The 21,184-nt window shown below is 46.7% G+C and overlaps 2 protein-coding genes across 5 annotated transcripts in view; one reads left to right on the top strand and one right to left on the bottom strand.

The window, feature by feature from the left end:
* CNKSR2 (connector enhancer of kinase suppressor of Ras 2) overlaps nt 1-1,777 on the top strand; it is a 274,247-nt gene extending 272,470 nt beyond the window's left edge. For 3 of the 4 annotated variants that reach the window (XM_035000627.1, XM_035000620.1, XM_035000601.1), the window contains one exon: nt 374-1,777. In XM_035000627.1, coding sequence (XP_034856518.1) covers nt 374-589 — 216 coding nt within the window. In that variant the 3' untranslated portion in view covers nt 590-1,777. The remainder of the gene's footprint in view (nt 1-373) is intronic. The other variant, XM_035000611.1, reaches the window with a different exon arrangement.
* Nucleotides 1,778-2,637: 860 nt separating this feature from the next.
* KLHL34 (kelch like family member 34) lies at nt 2,638-5,921 on the bottom strand. The gene has a single exon (XM_035000638.1). It carries the CDS (start codon nt 5,864-5,866, stop codon nt 3,914-3,916), a length of 1,953 nt encoding a protein of 650 aa, XP_034856529.1. The 5' UTR covers nt 5,867-5,921; the 3' UTR covers nt 2,638-3,913.
* Nucleotides 5,922-21,184: the final 15,263 nt, after the last annotated feature.

Genomic DNA, 21,184 nt, shown 5'->3' on the forward strand with positions numbered 1-21,184 from the left:
TCCACTCAGTGGCAGGAAAAAGAGTTAGGACGACATAAATGAGGGAGAAAACTTTTTTTTTTTCGATTGTTGATGGAAATCTTTAAGAAATGGTAGGCATTTGAACTGGATCTTAAAGAATGAGGAACACTTCCATAGACAGAGATGGGAAACAAGACTGGCCCAGAGAAATGAACCACACGGAGTGGACAATACAGGCGTACCTTGGGTGTAGAAAAAAGTACACTAAGATTTGAATCTAAATAGCTGGGTTTGAGCATACCATACCGGAGCCGTTTGTTATGGGCTTCTTAAGATTTGCATGTTAACTTTTTATTTTAAATGTGAAAAAAGTCTATTCCAACTTAACTGTTGAATTCTTTTTGCTTTTCAGGCCAGAGAAGGGGAAGTAGCCATTATTGATAAAGTCCTAGACAATCCAGACTTGACATCTAAAGAATTCCAACAATGGAAGCAGATGTACCTGGATCTTTTCTTGGATATCTGTCAAAACACCACCTCAAATGACCCATTAAGTATTTCTTCTGAAGTAGATGCAATCACTTCCTCTCTCACACACACTCACTCGTACATTGAAACACATGTGTAAGTGTATTCTGCCCTCTGGCTATCTGGTACCTTCTGGTACTTTGAACAAGTATATGAGGTAGTTTTATATCAGTGTGTGGGACACTTGACAAGCTATACTTTAATGTTACCAAACTATATGAAACAAACCATATATGGTCATGATACCACTGTCTTTAATGAGCATTTGTATATTTTATATGCAACTAGTGCTCAGCTTATGTTTACCATGTGCAAAATCAACTGTCTTCAATGACTTAAAATTAACTTTTACAAACAACTCTGAAGACAGGTGGTCTTCAAGTAGTAAAACCACAAAAAGGCAGTTTTCTATCTAAGGTCATTTTTCTCCCTCTAAGTTAATTTTATATAAACAAGACTTCAAAAGTAAATCACATTTTTTCAGGTGCAGACATCCTTGTGGGTGGGAAAGAATTTAAACCTTTTTTATATTTATTAAAATGTTCTAAGGATTTTCTTAAACATTGCACAAAGTTTAATGCTGTAGTTTTATTTTTGTGAAATGTAGATGTGCATACAAGAGTTAAGCAAAATAGAGGAGCATCAACATAAGAAAAGTTCAGGTATCTAATATTCGTCTTAAAAGTCTGTTAACTTGTGAAAGCTGGTTAATGGAAATACTATTCCAAATCTGTGGGGACACTTAATGGTGTATCAGGGCAAAGCTTTGTAAGATGTTTTTGTAACTAAGACCAAAATTGAAGATAGAGCTGCTTTATTTTCTTGGTTTAAATCTTCCTTTATTTTTGTAGTGATGAAATGCTGATTGTGTACAGAGGAATTTGAGAGTGGATTTTGTAAAACACAGCTAATTTGCCCAGAAAGGCAGCTAACAGATATATATATATAAAATTTCAGCCCAAACTCATGTTTTTAAACTCCTGCTCCTAAAAAACAAGGGATAAACTGAAACGAATCACCTTTCCAGTTAGTTTCCAGTTTTCTCCCTAGCCCATTAATTAAACTTACATAATTATATTTCAGGCAGGGAAGTAAAATACTTTTAGTTACAGGACAATGTGTGTTCTAATGTAGACAACAATGTTGAAAAATAAAAAATGTGCCTCTCTCCCGAGGAGCAAGAGGATAATGGTCATTCAGAGATGTATTACACTGAATTATATGAGAGAAAGAATTTCCAGAGGTTTTTCCTAGCTTCATGAATTGTTTCTATAGAGTGGATGAAGTCTGTGAGAAAGTCCTCTTCATATGTTTTCCATTTATAAGTATCTCGTTTTTGAAAGTGACCACAGCATGATAATGACTGTGCTGCATAACGTACAAATCACAATTTGCTGTTTGTTTGGGTTTTTCAGGAGGAGGAAGGGACCCTCCTTCACTATTCTGTATCCTAAAATCTACTTCTAATCAGCTTTATACTGTTGCCTGTACAGCTCAGTGAATGTACTTTCATCTCTAAGAGTTCAGATAGATGCCAGTGAATATTTCTGCTGTAGAGGAGAAAGTAAAAACTCCACAGCAGGGGTTTTTCGTTGCTTTTGAAACCAACATTGAATCACTATCGTTTTGCAGACTTTGCACACTGTAGGAGAGTGGCCTTTCTACAGCACATTTTCAGTAATCCTATATTTAGTCAAAATGGATGAGAAATCACGTATTAATGTTTGTATGGAATTTGGGGTCTAGTGTAATATTTTTATCATTTAAAAAAAACCTATTTGTAAAAACATTTATTTACTGCATGGATATTGACGTACATTAAATTTGTGGAATTTTGTATATGTTAAAAAACAAAACGAAACAAAACAAAAAAAAAAAAACCTCTTGTCCTAAAATGAAGTGTGCTTGTTACAGGTGTTTAGACTTGTTGATGTTTACTAGACCAAATGTGTACATTCACTTAAAAATATCTGTACCTGATGGATGTGTCATGAATACAGTGGCAAGGTTGTGCCCTGTATAGAACGAGCAGTTGACGGAAAGACTAGCTGTGTTGCTACTAAGCAGCTTTTACTTTTGTAAAGTCAGCTCTGTTGTTTTAAATGGTAAAAATTAAACTAATGAATTTTAAAAGACTCGTGACTAGCTTAGCATGAAAGAGACCTTTTAACACTATATTTATCTGTACATTTTATTGCATTAGTTTCAAATCTAGGAGAGAGGCAGCACTGTAAACTGAAGTGAAATAAATTTAGCTCTTAATGAATCCTTATAAGGCACCTACTTTATTCATACAGAGTCCTCACCACATTTCTTTGAGACCCAATCACAGAGCCGCCCTCCCCTGACCCCCTTCCCTAGTCACGAGTTGTAACTTTGCCACTCCATCCGTGGTCCAAGCCAGAAGCAGCAGCTGTTCCGTGTGTGTGTGTGCAAGGATCTTTTCTGAGACCCTGCAAAATCAAACTCCTTTCCCATTTAGCTAACACAAACTTGAGAATTTCACCCACTCTTTCCTTTCTGTTGATTCTTGGGAAGTTGGGGAGGAGGGACCGCCAAAAATGTGTTGTGTGTGTGTGTGTGTTTTAACAAATATAACCGACAGCATGTCTGCAGAATGAACTTTTAAAGAAAATGAAAGAAATAAGTTTGGGTCTTGCTTGATGTTCCACGTAACCAGAAGAACCTGATTATTATGGCTAAGGACTGCTGAAATAAAACTGAAAACCAATGAACTGCCTAAAGCCAGGGCAAAAGCGGGCTAGGGGTAAGAATGAGGGACAGAAAAACTTAACCTAGGATATTTTGTCAAAAAAAAAAAAAGTGCTTTCCTAGAGATTTTTTTCCCTCTCAGTTCTACATTTATATTAAACCATCGAGCAGAACTGTAAACATAGTTCTGAATCATAAAATCATAGTTCTCCTTACAAGGACTTCATGCTATTTAATGAAGGCACTTTCCCTTCACTATTTATTCAGATAATGCCATCTTTTTCCGACTATTTATTACAGCCTTTATAGCTAACAATTTCCCGGCTTTTATATATAACTTCTTGTGGTACATTTGGCCTTGATTGTTTGGCACAAAAGTAATCACTGTTTAGCACCTAGAGCAACACTTTAACTATAAGAGGGAAAACAGGGCCGTATTTTCTTTTCAAAAGTCCATCTCTCGACCAGCATGAGTCTTCCTAGAAATCCCCAGCTCACTGAAGCCAATTCAAATATCCTGTTTTGATCCCTCCTGTCTCCCATTCTCAGCTTACGGGGCATTGTTCCTCTTCGACCAAGCCCTTGTTTGCATCCTTAAACTTCAGAAGCCGCTCCGCTCGCAGAGTCCCATTCTTAGGAAAAGCCCACCCACGCGTTACTCTGTAAGCCTGCTCAAGTGCGACTTTTTCTCCTCTGTCGTCCGGACACTGCACTAACCCATTAAGCCCCGCACTAAATCTGGCGCCTCTCCGAGCCCTCCCTCCCTCTCCTCATCCCCACCCTCAGCCAGCTGCAGCACTGCGCACTGGAGGCCGTTCCAGGCCCAGGGCAGCGCGCAGCCAATGTCCTCCCAGCGGTCCAGGTCGAGGTCATAGCCCACCACGTTGCGGGTAGGCACCTGCCGGGAGTCCCGCCACTTGAGGCCACCCAGCAGCAGCGCCGTCTCCTCCACCACGGCCAGCCCATAGCAGAAGCGGTCATAGGGTAGCGGCCGCAGCCGAGTCCACTGGTCCGTGCCGGGGTCGTAGCGTTCGATCTCAGAGAAGGGCTCATAGCGCCCCAGAAAGGCGAACACCGCGCCGCGCAGCGCAGCCATATGGTGCCCGAAGCGGGCCGTGCTCATGGGCGCCCTCTTGCTCCACGCTCGCTCCCCAGGGCCCAGGGCGTACACGTCCCGCAGGCTGCTCGCGCCGCCCTCGCCTCTTCCCGCCTTACCCCCCGAGACGTACACGACGCCGCGGTCCCCGACGGCCCCCGCGTGGCCGTGCAGCGCCCGCGGCAGTGCCCCGGCCGCCGTCCAGCGGTCCCGGCGCAGGTCATACATCTCTACGGACGCCAGCGCCTGGCCGTCCGCGCCCAGACCCCCGACAGCCAGGAGCCCCTCGCCCACGGCGCCGCACCAGAAATGGGCCCGCGCCTCCCGCATAGCGGGCACCGCCGTCCAAGCGTGGAAACGCGGGTCGTAACGGTGCACTTGGGCCGTGACCGCGCGCACGCCGTCTGCCATGGGTGAGGAGGCGCCATCAGAGAGACTCTCCCCGCCCAGGACGAACAGGAAATTGCCTGCGGTGCACACGCTGTGCCCCAGTAGCGGTGCAGGCAGCCGCGTGAGACTGCGCCAGCGGTGGTTGTACACGTCGAAGGCCACCACGTCCTGGGTGAACTCCCAGTCCTCCTCCTCCTCTTCCAACTGCTCATCTTCCTCGTCCTCCTCCTCCTCCTCTGGCTCCGCCGCGGCGCCCCTGCCCCTGGCTACCGCCCGGGGGACCACGACCTCCTCGGTCACCGCCTCCCGTGCCCTGCGCCCCCCTACCAACAAGATGCGGGTTTGGGGACTCCGGACGCTGGTCTGCTCGCCCTGCAAGAGCGGCTGGCGGGAGGGCGCCGTGTGGTAGTTGAGGGCCTGGATGATGAGGCCCTTGACCCGGGCGGGCAGGACGAGGCCGGAGCCCGAGTACACGCGCCGCAGCACGTCGGCGGGTACTAGGCCGAAGCGAACGCGCTCGAGCAGCGAGGCGCAGTGGGCCAGGCGTTCGGCCTCGGGCTCCTGCCTCAGCCAGGCCAGTGCCAGACCCAGCAGCCAGGCCTCAGGCACCCGCGCCACGTCGGGGGCACCCAACACAGCCTTGAGTGACGTGGGGTTCAGCTCCAGCAGCCCCGTGGGGCCCGCGCCGCGCAGCAGCAGCTCGCGCAGGTGGCGCACGATGCAGCTCTCCGCGGCGCCCAACGTGTGCGCCAGGCCGAAGCGCGCCGCCACGTTGGCGGCGAAGCAGCAGTTCTCGGGCGCCAGCTGGCGCTCCAGGTAGCGGCCGCACAGCCCCAGTGCCTCGGTCACCTGCAGGTAGCTGGCGGCCTCCAGCGTGTCTCCCACCGTGTCCATGGAGAGCGGCAGCCAGGCGGTGTAAATGAAGTCCAGCAAGCGCTGCAGGCCGGCAGCCGACGGCACGTGTAAGTGGATCACGCTGGCCCTGGATTCCCGGGTGTGGCTCTTGAACAGGGCCCTGAAGTAGTCGCTGGAACACGCGAGCAGCGACCTATGCGCCGGGAACTCGCTGCCCTCGGCCTCCAGCGTCACATCGCACAGGAAGCCCTCGGCGCGCAGGGCCTGATAGCCAGTGAGCACGGCGCCGCCATGAGCTTTACAGTAAGAGAGGAAGTAACTCATGATGTCCAGGGCGGGAAGCGGCCCGGCCGGGCTGGAGCCCACCGGGCACGGCCAGAGGCATCTCGGGGCACAGCGCCCCAGGGCCCCCTACGCGAGCCCCAGAGCCCCTAGCAGGGGCGCATTTTTGCCTACTCAGCTTAAAGCCCAGGGCTCCTTCATCCAGGCCTGCAGATATCCCTGTACCCCTCTCGGAGCAAACCCGGTAGGGTTTCCAGAAGCTCCCAGTAGCGGAGGTCACGGAGTTCGGAGTCTTCCGGAGGGAGCAGGGTTTGCTTTTGGCTGCTGCCGAGGCTGCCAGCGCGTTGCCCAAGGCCCCCTCCCCGTCCCAGTTTGGGGAGCCCACACCTGCGCGCCCGGGGCCGCGGTGGCCATGCACCATCACCTGGAAGGGCCGAGCTGTGGGTGGACTGATTCTGAGGGGTGCTGGATCTCCGACGGCGCTGATGCGCGGATGTGGCCCGGCTCGGGGCGTCCCGGGAGTGCGGGGCGAGGGCTCTGGCCTCCCGGAGGTGGACGAGGAGGACGGACACTGCGGGCACCCGCGAGGGCCGGGGACAACTGGGTATGGGGCGGAGAGGGGGGTGAGCTTGTTCCGCGCGGAGGATCAAATCAAAGCCTGGGGGATTAAGGAGGGGGGGACGCAGGTCAGCGCGGCGGGTCGGAGGCATGATTGGGCGCCGTACATAACATGCCGGTAGCTCACAGCGACAGGAATAGCGCGCGGCCGCGGCCTCCCCAGCGCGCCCCGCCCCGCCCCGCGCCCCGGCTGCTGGCCGCGAACCCAGGGCCGGGGCGCTGGAAGGAGCGGCCCGGGCCTGGGACCTGACTCCGGTGACCCGACGAGCCGCCGGTCACCGGGAGGGGGGGGGGGCGGGTCTCGAGAACTCGGCTGGGGTTGCGGGTGGCGCTCACTGGAGGGGCACGAGTCGCCGGGGACCCTGTACCTGGTGGTGTCTGGGGAGAGGCGGCCGGCTGGGCCGGAGGAGTGTCGACTCCCTGGTGCACTTGTGCCTGGGAAAGAAGCCCCTGGCTCGAAACTTTCTGCTTTGAGAAGGCCCTAATTAATCTGGCGGGGGCGGGGATTAAGCGGCGACTTTGCGCGCTGACACCCAGGAGGCCGCTGCGCGGAGGGGAGCTACTGGCGGGAACCACGCCCGGGGGAATCTGGGCTCCCCGCCAGCGGCGCTTGGTAACATGCCCCTCACCGGGACTCGCCCTTTCGAGATGCTGGGCCTACTCTGCGCCCTTCCTGAGGCGGCCCGCGTCTCCTGGGCTGGCTTGTCTCACGTTCTGCGCTGGGGAATTTGCTCCCACCCCCGCTCCCTGACCCCAGCCGAGTTCTCCCTTCCTGTTCTTGGATCCTGCCCAACCCATCCCTTAGCAAAGTGGACAAGGAGATTGGGTTTTCTGCCTTTGAATGACCACTTCCTTTAAGAAGATAATTCGTTCCAGTTTCTTTCCCTGACTTTTCAGACTGTGATCTAATTAATGCCTGCTACATCTTCAATGCCGGGACAGGATAATGGGCAGTAAGGTCTCAAAGCTTGGTAGAGGCTAGAGGTTCGTAGGGCCCCTTTTCATGAAGTTATTTATAAGATGCACCCAGCACAGAAATGATGACTAAAACCACCCAATCTTGAGACATTAGGAAAGCATTTCTCCATCTCCTCCATCCTGCTCTTAAGTAACTAAATGATTAATATAACTGTTCTTTCTTGCCAATTTGGAGCTTCTGTGTTTTGCTTTCATCTAGAATTGATTTTTCTATTTTCTAATGCAACTCCTCTGGCAATCTGTTTTAAGTGAACCTTTTGAGGGCATCTGAAATAACTTGCATTTCTTTTTTTTTTTTTTTAAGATTTTATTTATTTATTCGACAGAGAGAGAGACACAGCGAGAGAGGGAACACAAGCAGGGGGAGTGGGAGAGGGAGAAGCAGGCTTCCCGCGGAGCAGGGAGCCCGATGTGGGGCTCGATCCCAGGACCCTGGGATCATGACCTGAGCGGAAGGCAGACGGTTAACGACTGAGCCACCCAGGCGCCCCAATAACTTGCATTTCTGACAGTTGGGTTGTGTTTCATTAAAAAAAGAAGAAGAAGAAGTCCAAGGAAGTATAAAAATGTATCTCTTTCTGCCTCATATGCCATCCGTACTTAAAAGGTCTCCAATTAGAATTCTTAAAGTGCATAAAAATATTAGTAAAATGATCCTGCTTTCTTGTCAAAGATGGAATTGCTTTATGACTTAAATTAGCCAAATTATAAAATGCAGGCAGAGGCTCAAGTTAAGGGCTTGCTTAAACTCCAGAGGCTAAAAATACTCCAATTTGAATTCCTAATGTTAAAACTACAGATGGATTCAGGCGGGGTGCTGGTTGGTTTTTCTTTTTTAAGTACTAAAATTCTTAGTTCAAAAATAAAATACCAGTTTGGTTCAGTGTGCACAGACCCGAATGGTGAAATTAAATGGCCTTTACTCGACCTACTAGAAATTTGCTAGAAGAGATATTGTAGATCATTTAACTAAACTCTCTCCTTTTCCTCTGCAATTTCTTGTTTTTCTTTTCAAACAAATGTGGCAAATGAGCCCCAGAGAGAATACAATTTGTCTGGGTGACTTGGATATTGAGTTACAGAGTCTGGACAGGAATCCAGGGCTCTCTCCCCACTATATTATGTGACCTCCTGTATGATAAAAATAAAATAGTACAACACACCATCAGATTATTTAAACCAAATTTCAGAGTGATAAAGTATAAATACAGTTTTTTAAACACGTTTTTAACCCCAAAATCGATCACATCCCGTCAGATCTGTCCATCATCATGCATTCAGGTTGAATCCAAAATGTCACACTTACTTGAGAATGAAGATGCTGTGGAAGGGTTTACATCTTGACATCAAAAATCAATGGTACACTCTGAAACAAATAATGCAATATATGTTAAGAAAAAAAAGAAGAAGAAGATAGCAGGAGGGGAAGAATGAAGGGAGGGAAATCGGAGGGGGAGATGAACCATGAGAGACGATGGACTCTGAAAAACAAACTGAGGGTTCTAGAGGGGAGGCGGGTGGGGGGATGTGTTAGCCTGGTGATGGGTATTAAAGAGGGCACGTGCTGCATGGAGCACTGGGTGTTATATGCAAACAATGAATCATGGAACACTACATCAAAAACTAATGATGTAATGTATGGTGATTAACATAACAATTAAGAAATTTTTAAAAAATCAATAGTACACAACAAGCATGTGTTTATTGCTGGCGCAACCTGCCACCTTTATGTGTTTTGCTGTTGAGGATACAATGAACTGTGCTAACAGAAGAAATTTTCATATTGAATATGTTTCCAAGGTTTTGTCTAGAAAATGTAATTATCAATCCATCCAAGAATATTCTTGTCCTTTGAGTAACATTTGTGGAAAGGATCAAGATTTTAATTTTTGTGCAATATTAAGTATGCTAAATAACATTTCAGTGTGGTGTGTGCTTTTTTAGTTGTCGTGAGAGATGTGTGTCTTAAGTTGGATCCCCTAGAAGCAGTCTCTGCCACCCAACCTGAATGGGTGGGGATGAGCACATGTGGTGGGATATGATCATCATGTTGAAATTGATCTGCTCTGTATGGCCTTCCCCCTTTAGACTATAAGCTCCTCGAGGGCAAGGACTATTTCTTGATTTTTTAACCTCTAGCCCCTATCACAGTCTTTGGCATAAGTAATGTTGAGTTGAACAGATCTAGGGAATGGTACCTAGTGGTGCCATCAGTGGGAGGAGTAAAGGATTATTAAGAGGAACTCGACGGGGACAATTAGTTCTTCCTCTCTGGTTCTCTTTGTTCCCTTCACCCAGCTGGGGTTAAAAACACATCCTGGTCAGGCTGTGAGCTCACAACCCTAGGAATCAAATGGGTAACTGTGAGTGGCAACCCCCCGGACCCGACTCTTCTGAGAAGCCCAGACCACCTCGTCCAGCCCCCACTGCAGGCCAGTGCCACCCCCCAGCCCGAGTCCTTCCCCCAGATCGGCGCCACTTGGCTCTCAGCACCTAGTCAGATGTGCCACTGCTGTTCCTATCTGGACCAGGGGCCCCACATGCCCCAGCAGGAAGCCCCGGGCTTCCACCGAAGGCCCAGCTACACCGTCCGGCATGCCTGGTGGGACCCTGAAATTTGCCCCGAACCCCTCCCCCCTTGTCAGGACTGCGACCTGCTCTCAACATTCCCTTCCATACATCTGCACCTCCTGTGAGAGAACCAGGAGCCAAAGTCTTCCAAGCTCCTGCCTGACCTCAGGGTGGCACCGCTAGTCAGCCATGGCACTCGCCTTTGCCTGAATCGGCCCTGTCTAGCTCAACCTAAAGTTCCTAGTTCTCCCCTCTAGAAGAATTGTACATGTTTAAAAAAATCAAAAACTGCAAATATCCATGTATAATAGACACAACATTTTTTTGCAGATGTAATGCACTATCTTTGGTAACGGCTTTATGGAGATACGATGCACATACCATAAAACTCACTAATTTAAAGTGTACAGTTCAGTGGTTCTTAGCATATTTACAGTTATGCAGCCAACAGTGGAGTCTAATTTGGGGACATTTCCATCCCCTCATACAGAAACCCTGTGCCCTTTAACTCTGGCTTCTCTGTACCACCAGGCCCCCCGCCTTAGGCAAGCACTAATCCACTTTCTATCTCTGCAGTTTCTGGGCATTTCATATAAATGCACTCATACAATACCTGATCTTTTGTGACTCATTTCTTTGACTTAGCATGTTTGCAAGGCTCATCCATTGGAACGCACTTTTGAGGAAGAAAATGGTCATGTATAGGAATAACACTGGGAACCTTTTCTCAAAACCACAAAACCCTACAATGTGCCTATTTGATATTTAAGATATAGTGTTTGGCAGGTTAACTCTTTATCATCTCTCATTACTGGCTCCTTTCAATCCCAGTATGCTTCCTTCCAATGCATGGCTTCTGGCAGCCTCCATAGAGAACCTGTAATTAGAAATGGACACATTTAAGTTAGCTAATTACGAAAACATGATGACAAACAATAACAGACACGCAGTAGAGAAAAACTCCTGTGTTATCTTCACCCTGTTCCAAGGCCACTTTTTGTGTACATGAATTTTATCTTTGTGATATGCAGTTCAAGCAAAAGAGTTTCAAGGGGCCTTGTGTGTGTGTGTGTGTGTGTGTGTTTTAATCACGTGTGATTTTGGTGTTCTGGCCCAGCCGACAGTTGAAGAAGCAGCATGGCAGTGAGGAAGGACTCAGCTTTGGGGTCAGACAGACCTGGGCTTTGTTTCTGGATCTGCCCCGTGTGACTTTAAGCAAGTGACATGAATTCTTTAAGTGCCGTTTTATTGCTTTTAAAAGGAGGATAATGACTCTACACTCACAGCACTGTTCAAATTAGATTATATATATATATATATATATATATATATATATATATATGACTGCTCCTGGTGTAAGTACACACAGCAGATATGAGTTTTTCCTCCTTTTCCCTCCCTTGACTAAAGCTTTCTGAAAACTCATAATACCAGAGCCTAAGTACACAGGAAGTGTAATAGAGTAGTGGTTCTCAGTGGTCCTCCTGCAGTATCACCTAGGAACCTGTTAAGAAGTGTAAATTCTCGGCCCCACCTCAAACCTACTGCATCAGAAGCTCCAAGAGTTGGGCCCAGCGATCTGCTTCTCTAAGCCCTTCCAGTGATATGAAGCACTCAAAGGTATGAGAACCACTGTAATAGAGCATTGTTAATTTCTGCTACACCCTGAAATCACCACTCTCAGTAACAACTTGTTCTAGGTGTGATATCAACATCTTCCAAAGAAGTGGGGAAGCCCACTTGCTCCAAAAGGTCAGAGGTCAGAGACCCAGATGGGAAAAATTAGTGGCCTCCGCCTCATGTCATATGACCGGTCATATTAACAAAAATAGATTGTGGACTTGTTCGCCCTTTCATACCCCTACAAGATGATAGTATTAACAGCGGATCATTGGAGCATGAGATGCGATGACTTGGTAAGCAATACAGTTTCTCAAACCCTTGATTGAATAGTCAAATCCCTGATTTCCTATCTGGAGCCACATTTTAAGAGGCTCTCAGATGAATCAGGGAGTGTCCAAAGAGGCCAGCCAGAAGGAGGGGAGGGTCTGGAAACATTCTTTCTCTCACATAGGGAGCAGGTGAAGGAGGAGAAGATTTTAGGCTAAAACAAAAGAATCCTCTAGTGGTTAAATGATTGCTGTCAAAGCTATATACAGAAGAATGAAACTGGACCACTCTAACACAATACACAAAGATAAACTCAAAATGGATGAAAGACCTCAGTGTGAGACAGGAATCCATCAAAATCCTAGAACATAAGCAGTAACCTCTTCGACATCAGCAACAGCAACTTCTCTCAAGATACATCTCCAAAAGCTAGTGAAACAAAAGGGAAAATGAACTTTTGGGACTTCATCGAGATAAAAAGCTTCTGCACAGCAAAGGAAACAGTCAACAAAACAAAGAGGCAACCCACAGAATGGAAGAAGATATTTGCAAATGACACTACAGACAAAGGGCTGATATCCAGGATCTATAAAGAACTTCTCAAGTTCAACACCCAAAAACCAAGTAAGTCAAAAAATGGGCAGAAGACATGAACAGACACTTCTCCAAAGAAGACATACAAATGGCTAACAGACCCATGAAAAAATGTTCATCATCATTAGCCATCAGGGAAATTCAAACCAAAACCACACTGAGATACCACCTTATACCAGTTAGAATGGCAAAAATTGACAGGGCAAGAAACAACAAATGTTGGAGAGGTTGTGGAGAAACGGGAACTCTCTTACACTGTTGGTGGGAATGCAAGCTGGTACAGCCACTTTGGAAAACAGTGTGGAGGTTCCTCAAAAAATTAAAAATAGAGCTACCCTATGACCCAGCAATTGCACCCCTGGGTATTTACCCCAAAGACACAGATGTAGTGAAAAGAAGGGCCATATGCACCCCAATGTTCATAGCAGCAATGTCCGCAATAGCCAAACTGTGGAAGGAGCTGAGATGCCCTTCAACAGACGAATGGATAAAGAAGATGTGGTCCATATATACAATGGAGTATTACTCAGCCATCAGAAAGGATGAATACCCAACTTTTACATCAACATGGATGGGACTGGAGGAGATTATGCTAAGTGAAATAAGTCAAGCAGAGAAAGTCAATTATCATATGGTTTCACTTATTTGTGGAACATAAGAAATAGCATGGAGGACATTAGGAGAAGGAAGGGAAAAATGAAGGGGCTGAATCGGAAGGGGAGACGAACCATGAGAGACTATGGACTCTGAGAAACAAACTGAAGGTTTTAGAGGAGAGGGGTGTGGGAGGATGGGTTAGCCCGGTGATGGGTATTAAGGAGGGCACGTATTGCATGGAGCACTGGGTGTTATACGCAAACAATGAATCATGGAACACTACATCAAAAACTAATGATTTAATGTATGGTGATTAACATAACAATAAAAAATTAAAAAAAAACTAATGTATGGTGACTAACATAACATAATAAAATTAAATTAAATTATAAAAAATAAAAATTTAAAAATTTAAAAATTTAAAAAATAAAAAATACTTTACATAGGGCACCTGCGTGGCTCAGTTGGTTAAGCTCAGGTCATGATCCCAGGGTTCTGGGATCGAGCCCCGCATTGGGCTCCCTGCTCAGCGGGAGGCCTGCTTCTCCCTCTCCCACTCCCCCTGCTTGTGTTCCCTCTCTCGCTGTCTCTCTCTGTCAAATAAATAAGTAAATAAAATCTCTTTTACAAAATGAAAAAAAAAAAGATTGCTGTCGGCAACTTTCTGAAAGGCAGGAGAGACAAAGGTGGTCTTGTGGCTACAGAGGGCAGACCAGTAAGCAGAAGTTACAAAGAGAAATTTGGCCACAGAATAAATGAGAACCTTCTAGCAGTTTGGAACCTTGAAAGAAAGTGTACAAGTAGAAGTAGAACACACCAGGCCATGAGAAGAGTTGCCTGAGCCTTGGAGGAGATAGGGAACTTGTCCAAGGTGACACAGCAGACCTTGTCAGAGCCCCGCCCACGCACAGCCCTCCCTGTCACTTTTACTCCCAGCAGCCAGCACCTGCGTCCCTTTGTGGGCACCCCCCCCCCGGGACCCTGGAGTCCACCTTGCCAGTGCACCTGATCCAAAGCAAAAGTACCCGAAAATTTGTATCTCCTGAGGGCCACCCTTCACAGCTCCCTTTCCAGTGTGACCCACACTGTTACAAGAGATTGCCCTATGGGACTGAGCCAAAGCCACCTTCTGTGGGACCCTGCTTGCTGACTTCCTTCCCTTCCCACCTCACCTCCCTACCTATTTTTTTCTGGGAATACCTCCTAACAAATGACTTTCACAGGAGTCCTCATCTCAGAAGGAACCCCTGCCTCTGGGAAACCCAGCACAAGCCATATAACTGGCAAATGTCTCAGAAGGAGGTGGCACATACGTCCACAAAGGGCCGTCTATCAGCCCCTTGCAGAAATGGACAAAGCACAGCACACGTGCCGTGTGCATGGATGCGTGTGTCTGCTGGCACAGCAGGCCTGGGAGGCAGGACAGCCTGACGCTGGGGCTGGGCATCTCTGCTTCCGCCCGGGGTGGAGGCTTTCAGGGCTCGTGTGGGGCACTCCGTGGACGCCAGTGTCCTTTCAAACCCGCCCCTTAAGTCCCGTCTGCAGGTGCCGTCTAAATGTGAGCCTGACCTGAAGTCTTTGTTCTGTAGGACTGATTTGGTTCTTCAGTGTCATGCCCCCCACCTCAGGCTGGCTCCTGCCCACTGGCCTCACCACCACTTTCACTCGAGCTCGTGCATGTGCCTTGCCAGGCTTGGCTGCCACTGAGCTTTGCAACTGACTTGGTTTCCAAAGGGGCAGTTGATGACTCTGATAACTTTCTCAATGAGAGCGATATGAACCATCCGTGGTTCTGACCAGGTGGCTGGAGACCACCGGAATCAGAATCTGCAGAGCTTGTTAATATGCAGGCTCGTGGGGCCCCTGGGTGGCTCAGTCGTTGAGTGTCTGCCTTCGGCTCAGGTCATGATCCTATGGTCCTGGGATCGAGCCCTGCATCGGGCTCCCTGCTCGGCGGGAAGCCTGCTTCTCCCTCTCCCACTCCCCTTGCTTGTGTTCCCTCTCTCGCTGTCTCTCTCTCTGTCAAATAAATAAAATCTTAAAAAAAAAAAAAAAAAGCAGGCTCGTGGACCACACCCCAGACCAACTGGATCAGAATCCCCAGGCATGGAGCAAGGGGGTCAACCCCTGTAATAAGCTTCCCGGGTGTTTCTCACTCACTTTCAGGCGGTGCTGCTCACAGTGTGGTCAGCTAACCCACAACACAGCCTCACCTGGGAACCTGTTAGAGACCCAGATTGTCAGGCCCCGTCCCAGACCTCCAGAATCAGAAACTCTGGGGACAGAGCCCAGCCATCTGTGTTTTATCGAGACCTCCAGGGGATTTCTGTGCACACTAAGGTTTGAGAAACATTGCCCTCAAGTTCAGGAACCGCTCATGTAGAATTTTCAATTCATTCATTCAAAAATACCCTGTTCCGGATGTGGTGGGCACTGATGGCACAGTGATGAGAGAATGAGCCAGAGGTCCTGCCCTAGAAGAACTCAAGCCTTAATGGATTCCATGTCATATTGGTGCTTCCATGTGACTTCTAGATTCCCAAGAAAATTCAGTCTTCTTGGTCCCTTTCCCTAGGTTTTTGCCACTCCTACCTCATTTGGCAATAAGCCATCTAAATAGAAGAACCCAATGCCAGCTCCCAAATGACTGTTGCTGAGGTCCAGACTGGGACTGGCTGAGGGCTTTCCCAGAAGAGGAAGGAACATTCTGTGTCAGCAGGTCACACCCTGCACCAAGTCCGCAATCAGCCCACAGTGCTGTGGGTTGGCCCTTAGCATCTGACCCCAAAGCACCGGCTGTCAACCACTTACCGACACGTACAGACAACAACACCTATGACTTTTGATGGTTGGGCCTCCTTCAGAAAGATGAAACAACATTCTGACATCAACATCAGGGTCTCTCATGCATCTTTCAAAATGGCTGCATCGTACAAACCAATTCACACAATGGAAAGTGGTTCAGATATGTCATCTGAGCACAACCAGAAATAAAATCATGGAACACCTTTGGGGTGTTGGTAAATTTCTCCGATTACCCATGCCTGTTTAAGGAGCTGCAGACCTTGGGACCTCAGATGCTTTTTTGTTAACCAGCACTCTTCCGTGGAGATATTATACTCTTTCCTGAACTTTCCCTGTATCTGACACATGGCCAACATGTCAGCTGCGCCAATTACTTCTGCTATTTTCAGAACCTTTTTCTAATGATGCCGGTCAGTGACTAATACGGAAAAGTTCTGCACAAGATCTTGCCAACAATGGGGAGCTTACAGGATAGTTTGCTCTCAACTGCTTATAATCTTCTTCTTTTTTTTTTTTTTAAGATTTTATTTATTTATTTGACAGAGAGAGACACAGCAAGAGAGGGAACACAAGCAGGGGGAGTGGGAGGGGAGGAAGCAGGCTTCCCGCCGAGCAGGGAGCCTGATGCGGGGCTTGATCCCAGGACCCTGGGATCGTGACCTGAGCCGAAGGCAGTCGGTTAACCGACTGAGCCACCCAGGCACCCACTGCTTATAATCTTCTTAAAGGTATTCATAATCTTAACAGCCTCAAAATCTTGTGGCATTTGCCCATTTGTTAAGAAAAATTTTGCAGAAGTGTCTACTAAGAGTTACCCATACAATCATGGGCCAGAAATAGTAATTAAACACGTGATTGTTCTCTGAGCAGTGTTTAATGCCGTCACTCAGGAAGTTTCAGTTTGAATTCCAAGCAGGAGACGTTTCCCACTAGAGCAGTCATCTGATTGCTCTGATCCGCCCTACCCTCTCACCCGGCAAAAAGCACATTACCACCAGAATTAGGAGGACACAGGGCCAAGAGCGGTGTTTCCAGAGCCTGCCCATTGTAGAAGGTCCACCACACCACCATTCCAAGGGGCAACAAGCATAACCCTGGCCTCAGCCTCCTTTAATTGTTCAGTAAAAATGGCACCAGCTCTCTCCCTGGAGATGGTGGGGAAAACCCAGTATTGCCCCAGTAACCCTGAAGAAACTCAAAGGACTTACATCTCTCCTAGTAACTCCTTGCTCCAATTCCTGCTTCTGCTGATGCCTCCATATCACTCATGGTTTGCCTCTTGGAGTTGTTCCCTCTTCTCTGCTCTGTACTCACCCACCCATGGAACACAGTCGCTAAGCCTTCATTCTCCCCCTTGATTTCTCATACGACCTATGGGGGACTAAAAAACTTTTACTGAAGTCTTGTGTAGTACAGGCACAGAGAAACAGCAAAGCATAGAGTAGCAGATAAAACCCATACCTATTCCAGTTTTTAAAAATTGCCCATCTGGCAATTCATGCTTTTCAGGGACCACTGTGCCATGTAGGACACTGTCGCCTTCCCTTCTTCTGTTCCGCCCTGCCCCCACTACCCCCTATCTCCCAGACTGGTTTAGAAATCCAAAATACATGTCATTTCATTGTTGAGACCACTTCAGCTGTCTTTTCTCTTGGCATGTTTGCCTGGCCAGACCTGACCCTGGTGTGTGCGTGGGTGTGTGGGGGTGTGTGTGTTAAAGTATACATAACATAAAATTTACCATTTTAACCACTTTTAAGTGTACAGTTTAGTGGCATTAAGTACATTCACATTGTTGTGCATCCATCACCACCACCCACCTCCAGAACTTTGTCATCATGTCAAACAAATTCTGTATACATGAAACACTAACTCCCCAGTTTCCCTCCCCCCGCCAGCCCCTTCCAACTACTATTCTACTTTCTGTCTCTACGAGTTTGACTATTCCAGATACTTCACATAAGCAGGGTCATAAAGTATTTGGACTTTTGTGTCTGGATTATTTCATTTAGCATGATGTCTTCAAGGTTCATCAGTGTTATAGCATATGTTAGAATTTCCTTCCTTTGTGTGGGGGAATAATTTTCTATTGTACATATAGACCACATTTTGTTGGTCCATTCATCTGTCGAAGGATGTTTGAGTTGTTTCCACCTTTTGGCTATTGTGAATAATGCTGCTGTGAACCTGGGAGTGCAAATATCTCTTACAGTCTCTGCTTTTAATTCTTTTGTGTATATACCCAGAAGAAGGATTGATGGATCATATGGTAACTCTCTTTAATTATTGAGGAACTGCCATACTGTTTTGCACAGTGACTGCACCATTTCACATTCCCACTAGCAGTGCACAAGGGTTTCAGTTTCTTCACATCCTTGCCAACACTTGTTCTTTGTTTTTACCTTTGATAATAGCCATCCTAATGGGTGTGAGGCGGCATCCCATTGTAGTTTTGATTTGCATTTTTCTAATGATTAGTGATGTTGAGCATCTTTTCATGGGCTTATTGGGCATCTGTATATTTTCTTTAGAGAAATGTCTATTCAAGTCCTTTGCCCAGTTTTGAATTGGGTTGTTTGGGTTTTTGTTGTTAAGTTGTAGGAGCTATTTAATTTTCTAGATATTAATCCTTCATAAGATAAGTGATTAGCAAATATTCCCTTCAATTCTGTGCATTGCTTTTTCACTCTGTTAACAGTGTCCTTTAATGCATACAAGTTTTTAATTTTGATGAAGCCCACAATTTATTTTTTCTTCTGTTGCTTGTGCTTTTGGTGTCATATCCAAGAAATCATTGCCAAATCTAAATTCATTAAGACTTTCTCCTATGTTTTCTTTTAAGAGTTGTATAGTTTTAGCCCTTACATTTAGGTCTTTGATCAATTTTGAGTTAATTTTTGTATATAAGGTAAGAGTCCAAGTTCATTCTTTTGCATGTGAATATCCAGCTTTCCCAGAACCATTTGTTGAAAATACTGTCCATTCTCCATTGAATGGTCTTGGCATCCTTGTCAAAAATCATTTGACCATACATGCAAGGGTTTATTTCTGGGCTCTCTGTTCTCGTCCAATCGTCTTTATGTTTTGATTACCGTAGCTTTGTAGTGAGTTTTAGAGTCAGGAAGTGCAAGTCCTCCAACTTTGTTCTTTTTCAAGATTATTTTGGCTGTTTGGTGTCCCTTGAAATTCTATATGAATAATAGGATGGAGTTTTCTGTTTCTACAAGAAACATCATTGGGATTTTGGTAGAGCTTGCACTGAATCTGTAGATGGTTTCGGGCAGTACAGCCATTTTAACAATATTAAGTCTTCTAATCCATGAACACAGAGTGTCTTTCCATATATTTGTGTCTTCTTTACATTTCTTTTGGCAGTACCTTGTAGTTTTCAGTATACATGTCTTTCTCCATCTTGGTTAAGTTAGTTCTGAAGTGTTTTTTTCTTTTTCTTTTTCTTTTTTTAAAGATTTTATTTATTTATTTGACAGAGAGAGAGACAGCGAGAGAGGGAACACAAGCAGGGGGAGTGGGAAAGAGAGAAGCAGGCTTCCCGCCGAGCAGGGAGCCCGATGCGGGGCTCGATCCCAGGACCGTGAGATCATGACCTGAGCTGAAGGCAGTCGCTTAACCAACTGAGCCATCCCGGCGCCCCTGAAGTGTTTTTTTCTATTTGAGCCTACTGTAAGTGAAATTGTTTTTTTAACTTCCTTTTTTGGATTGTTTGTTGTTAGTGCATTGAAAAGCAACTGAGTTTTCCCTGTTGATTTTGTATCCCATAACTTTGCTAGATGCATTTATTGGTTCTAAGTGTGTGTGTGTAATCTTTGGGCTTTCTACACATAAGATCGTGTCATCTTGGAACAGAAATAATTTTACTTCATTTTCTTTTTCTTGCTTAATTGTTCTGGCTAAAATTTCCAATTTCAGGTTGAATAAAAGTGGAGAATGCAGGCATCCATGTTTTGTTCTATGTTTATATCTTGGCCCTCCCTTTTATATGCAGAGAAACCTTCAAAGCATTTTTATACACATGTCCCTGACTGACAGAGCCTGCACTGTGCAGAGAAGATGTGGGAGTCTGGCAGAAAGTAAACACCAGGGCAGACTTGGAAATGGTCTCAACTTTGAATGCATGCCCAGGGCCTTGAAGTGATTTTGTAGGAAGCATTCCCAGGAAAAATTACTAAGGTAGAGGTGAAGGGGGTTTGGAATGAAAGGAAGCCAAACAAGGATGCAGCAACCAGCAAATCCCACAGAAGATAACTTGGGCTTGGTCCTGAGGGATCACTGGGACAAGAGAGGTCATACCTCAGAATTGTCCCCATTGGGAGCACAGGGACTGGAGTGATGATACTCCTGCATGTCAGTCATTGGTCAAGGGCCAAGTACCCTTGGGGACACTTCCAGCTCTTTCTTTGAACAGCCAAAGCAAAGGCCAGCAGCCAGAGGCAGTCCTCCAGCAAGGAGATGCAGTTGCTGCTGTTGGGAATGAAAGCACCCCCACCAGAAGCACAAAAATGGTGAAGGAAGCCAAGGTCTGTGGGTGGAGCACTGACTGCATCTCCTATGCCCACAACAAACTAACAGGTTAGCAACATCTGCTTATATATAGGGAGGCTCTGAGACCCCAGCATTCCCACCCCAGGAGAACACTGGATGGGTGTATCCATGGTCCCAGCGATGCCAGCTATTGATGACATCATGAGGATCAAACACATCTTACCCAGATAATTCTTGACATCAAATACTGGGTAGACTGGTTGCCGATTAAGCACTGAACAGACTTGTCCTGAGGGGCTGCGTGGCTAAGCCCTGGTGACCCAAACACACAGCTTGATGCCCAAAGATCAGCAAATAGACACATCACAGGGCCAAGTTGACAGGTGTTGTGAGGGAGTTGGAACACACTTTCGCTCTTCTGTCCACCCACTAGGGCAGTGGTCAGCCAGCATCCCCCAACCCCTACCCTCCAGGGGGACATTGTAGACCAACGTAACTGAGGATGGCAAGCTCTTGGCATACTCCTATCCAAGTAAGACTTCTGAGGGTGACTGCATGGACTTGCCCTGGTCGTTCTGTCTCACCCCAATCTGTCCCTGTCTCCCTCACTGATATCTCCCCTGAGTCTAGCAACTGGTTGCAACTCCATGGGCAACTCACCCCTCTGTGCTTTTTTACCTACAAAAAGAGATACATCTAATACAGTGTTAAAAGGGTGAGCTCTCGAGCCATTGTGTCTGGGTTCAAATCCTGACTCTACCATTCTCAAGTCATTTAATATGGGACAATTTTTGTGGCCTCCCAGTG

Source organism: Mirounga leonina, unplaced genomic scaffold (assembly GCF_011800145.1).
Source record: "Mirounga leonina isolate KUSES-001 unplaced genomic scaffold, KU_Mleo_1.0 Mir_101595, whole genome shotgun sequence".
Taxonomy (NCBI): Eukaryota; Metazoa; Chordata; class Mammalia; order Carnivora; family Phocidae; genus Mirounga; species Mirounga leonina.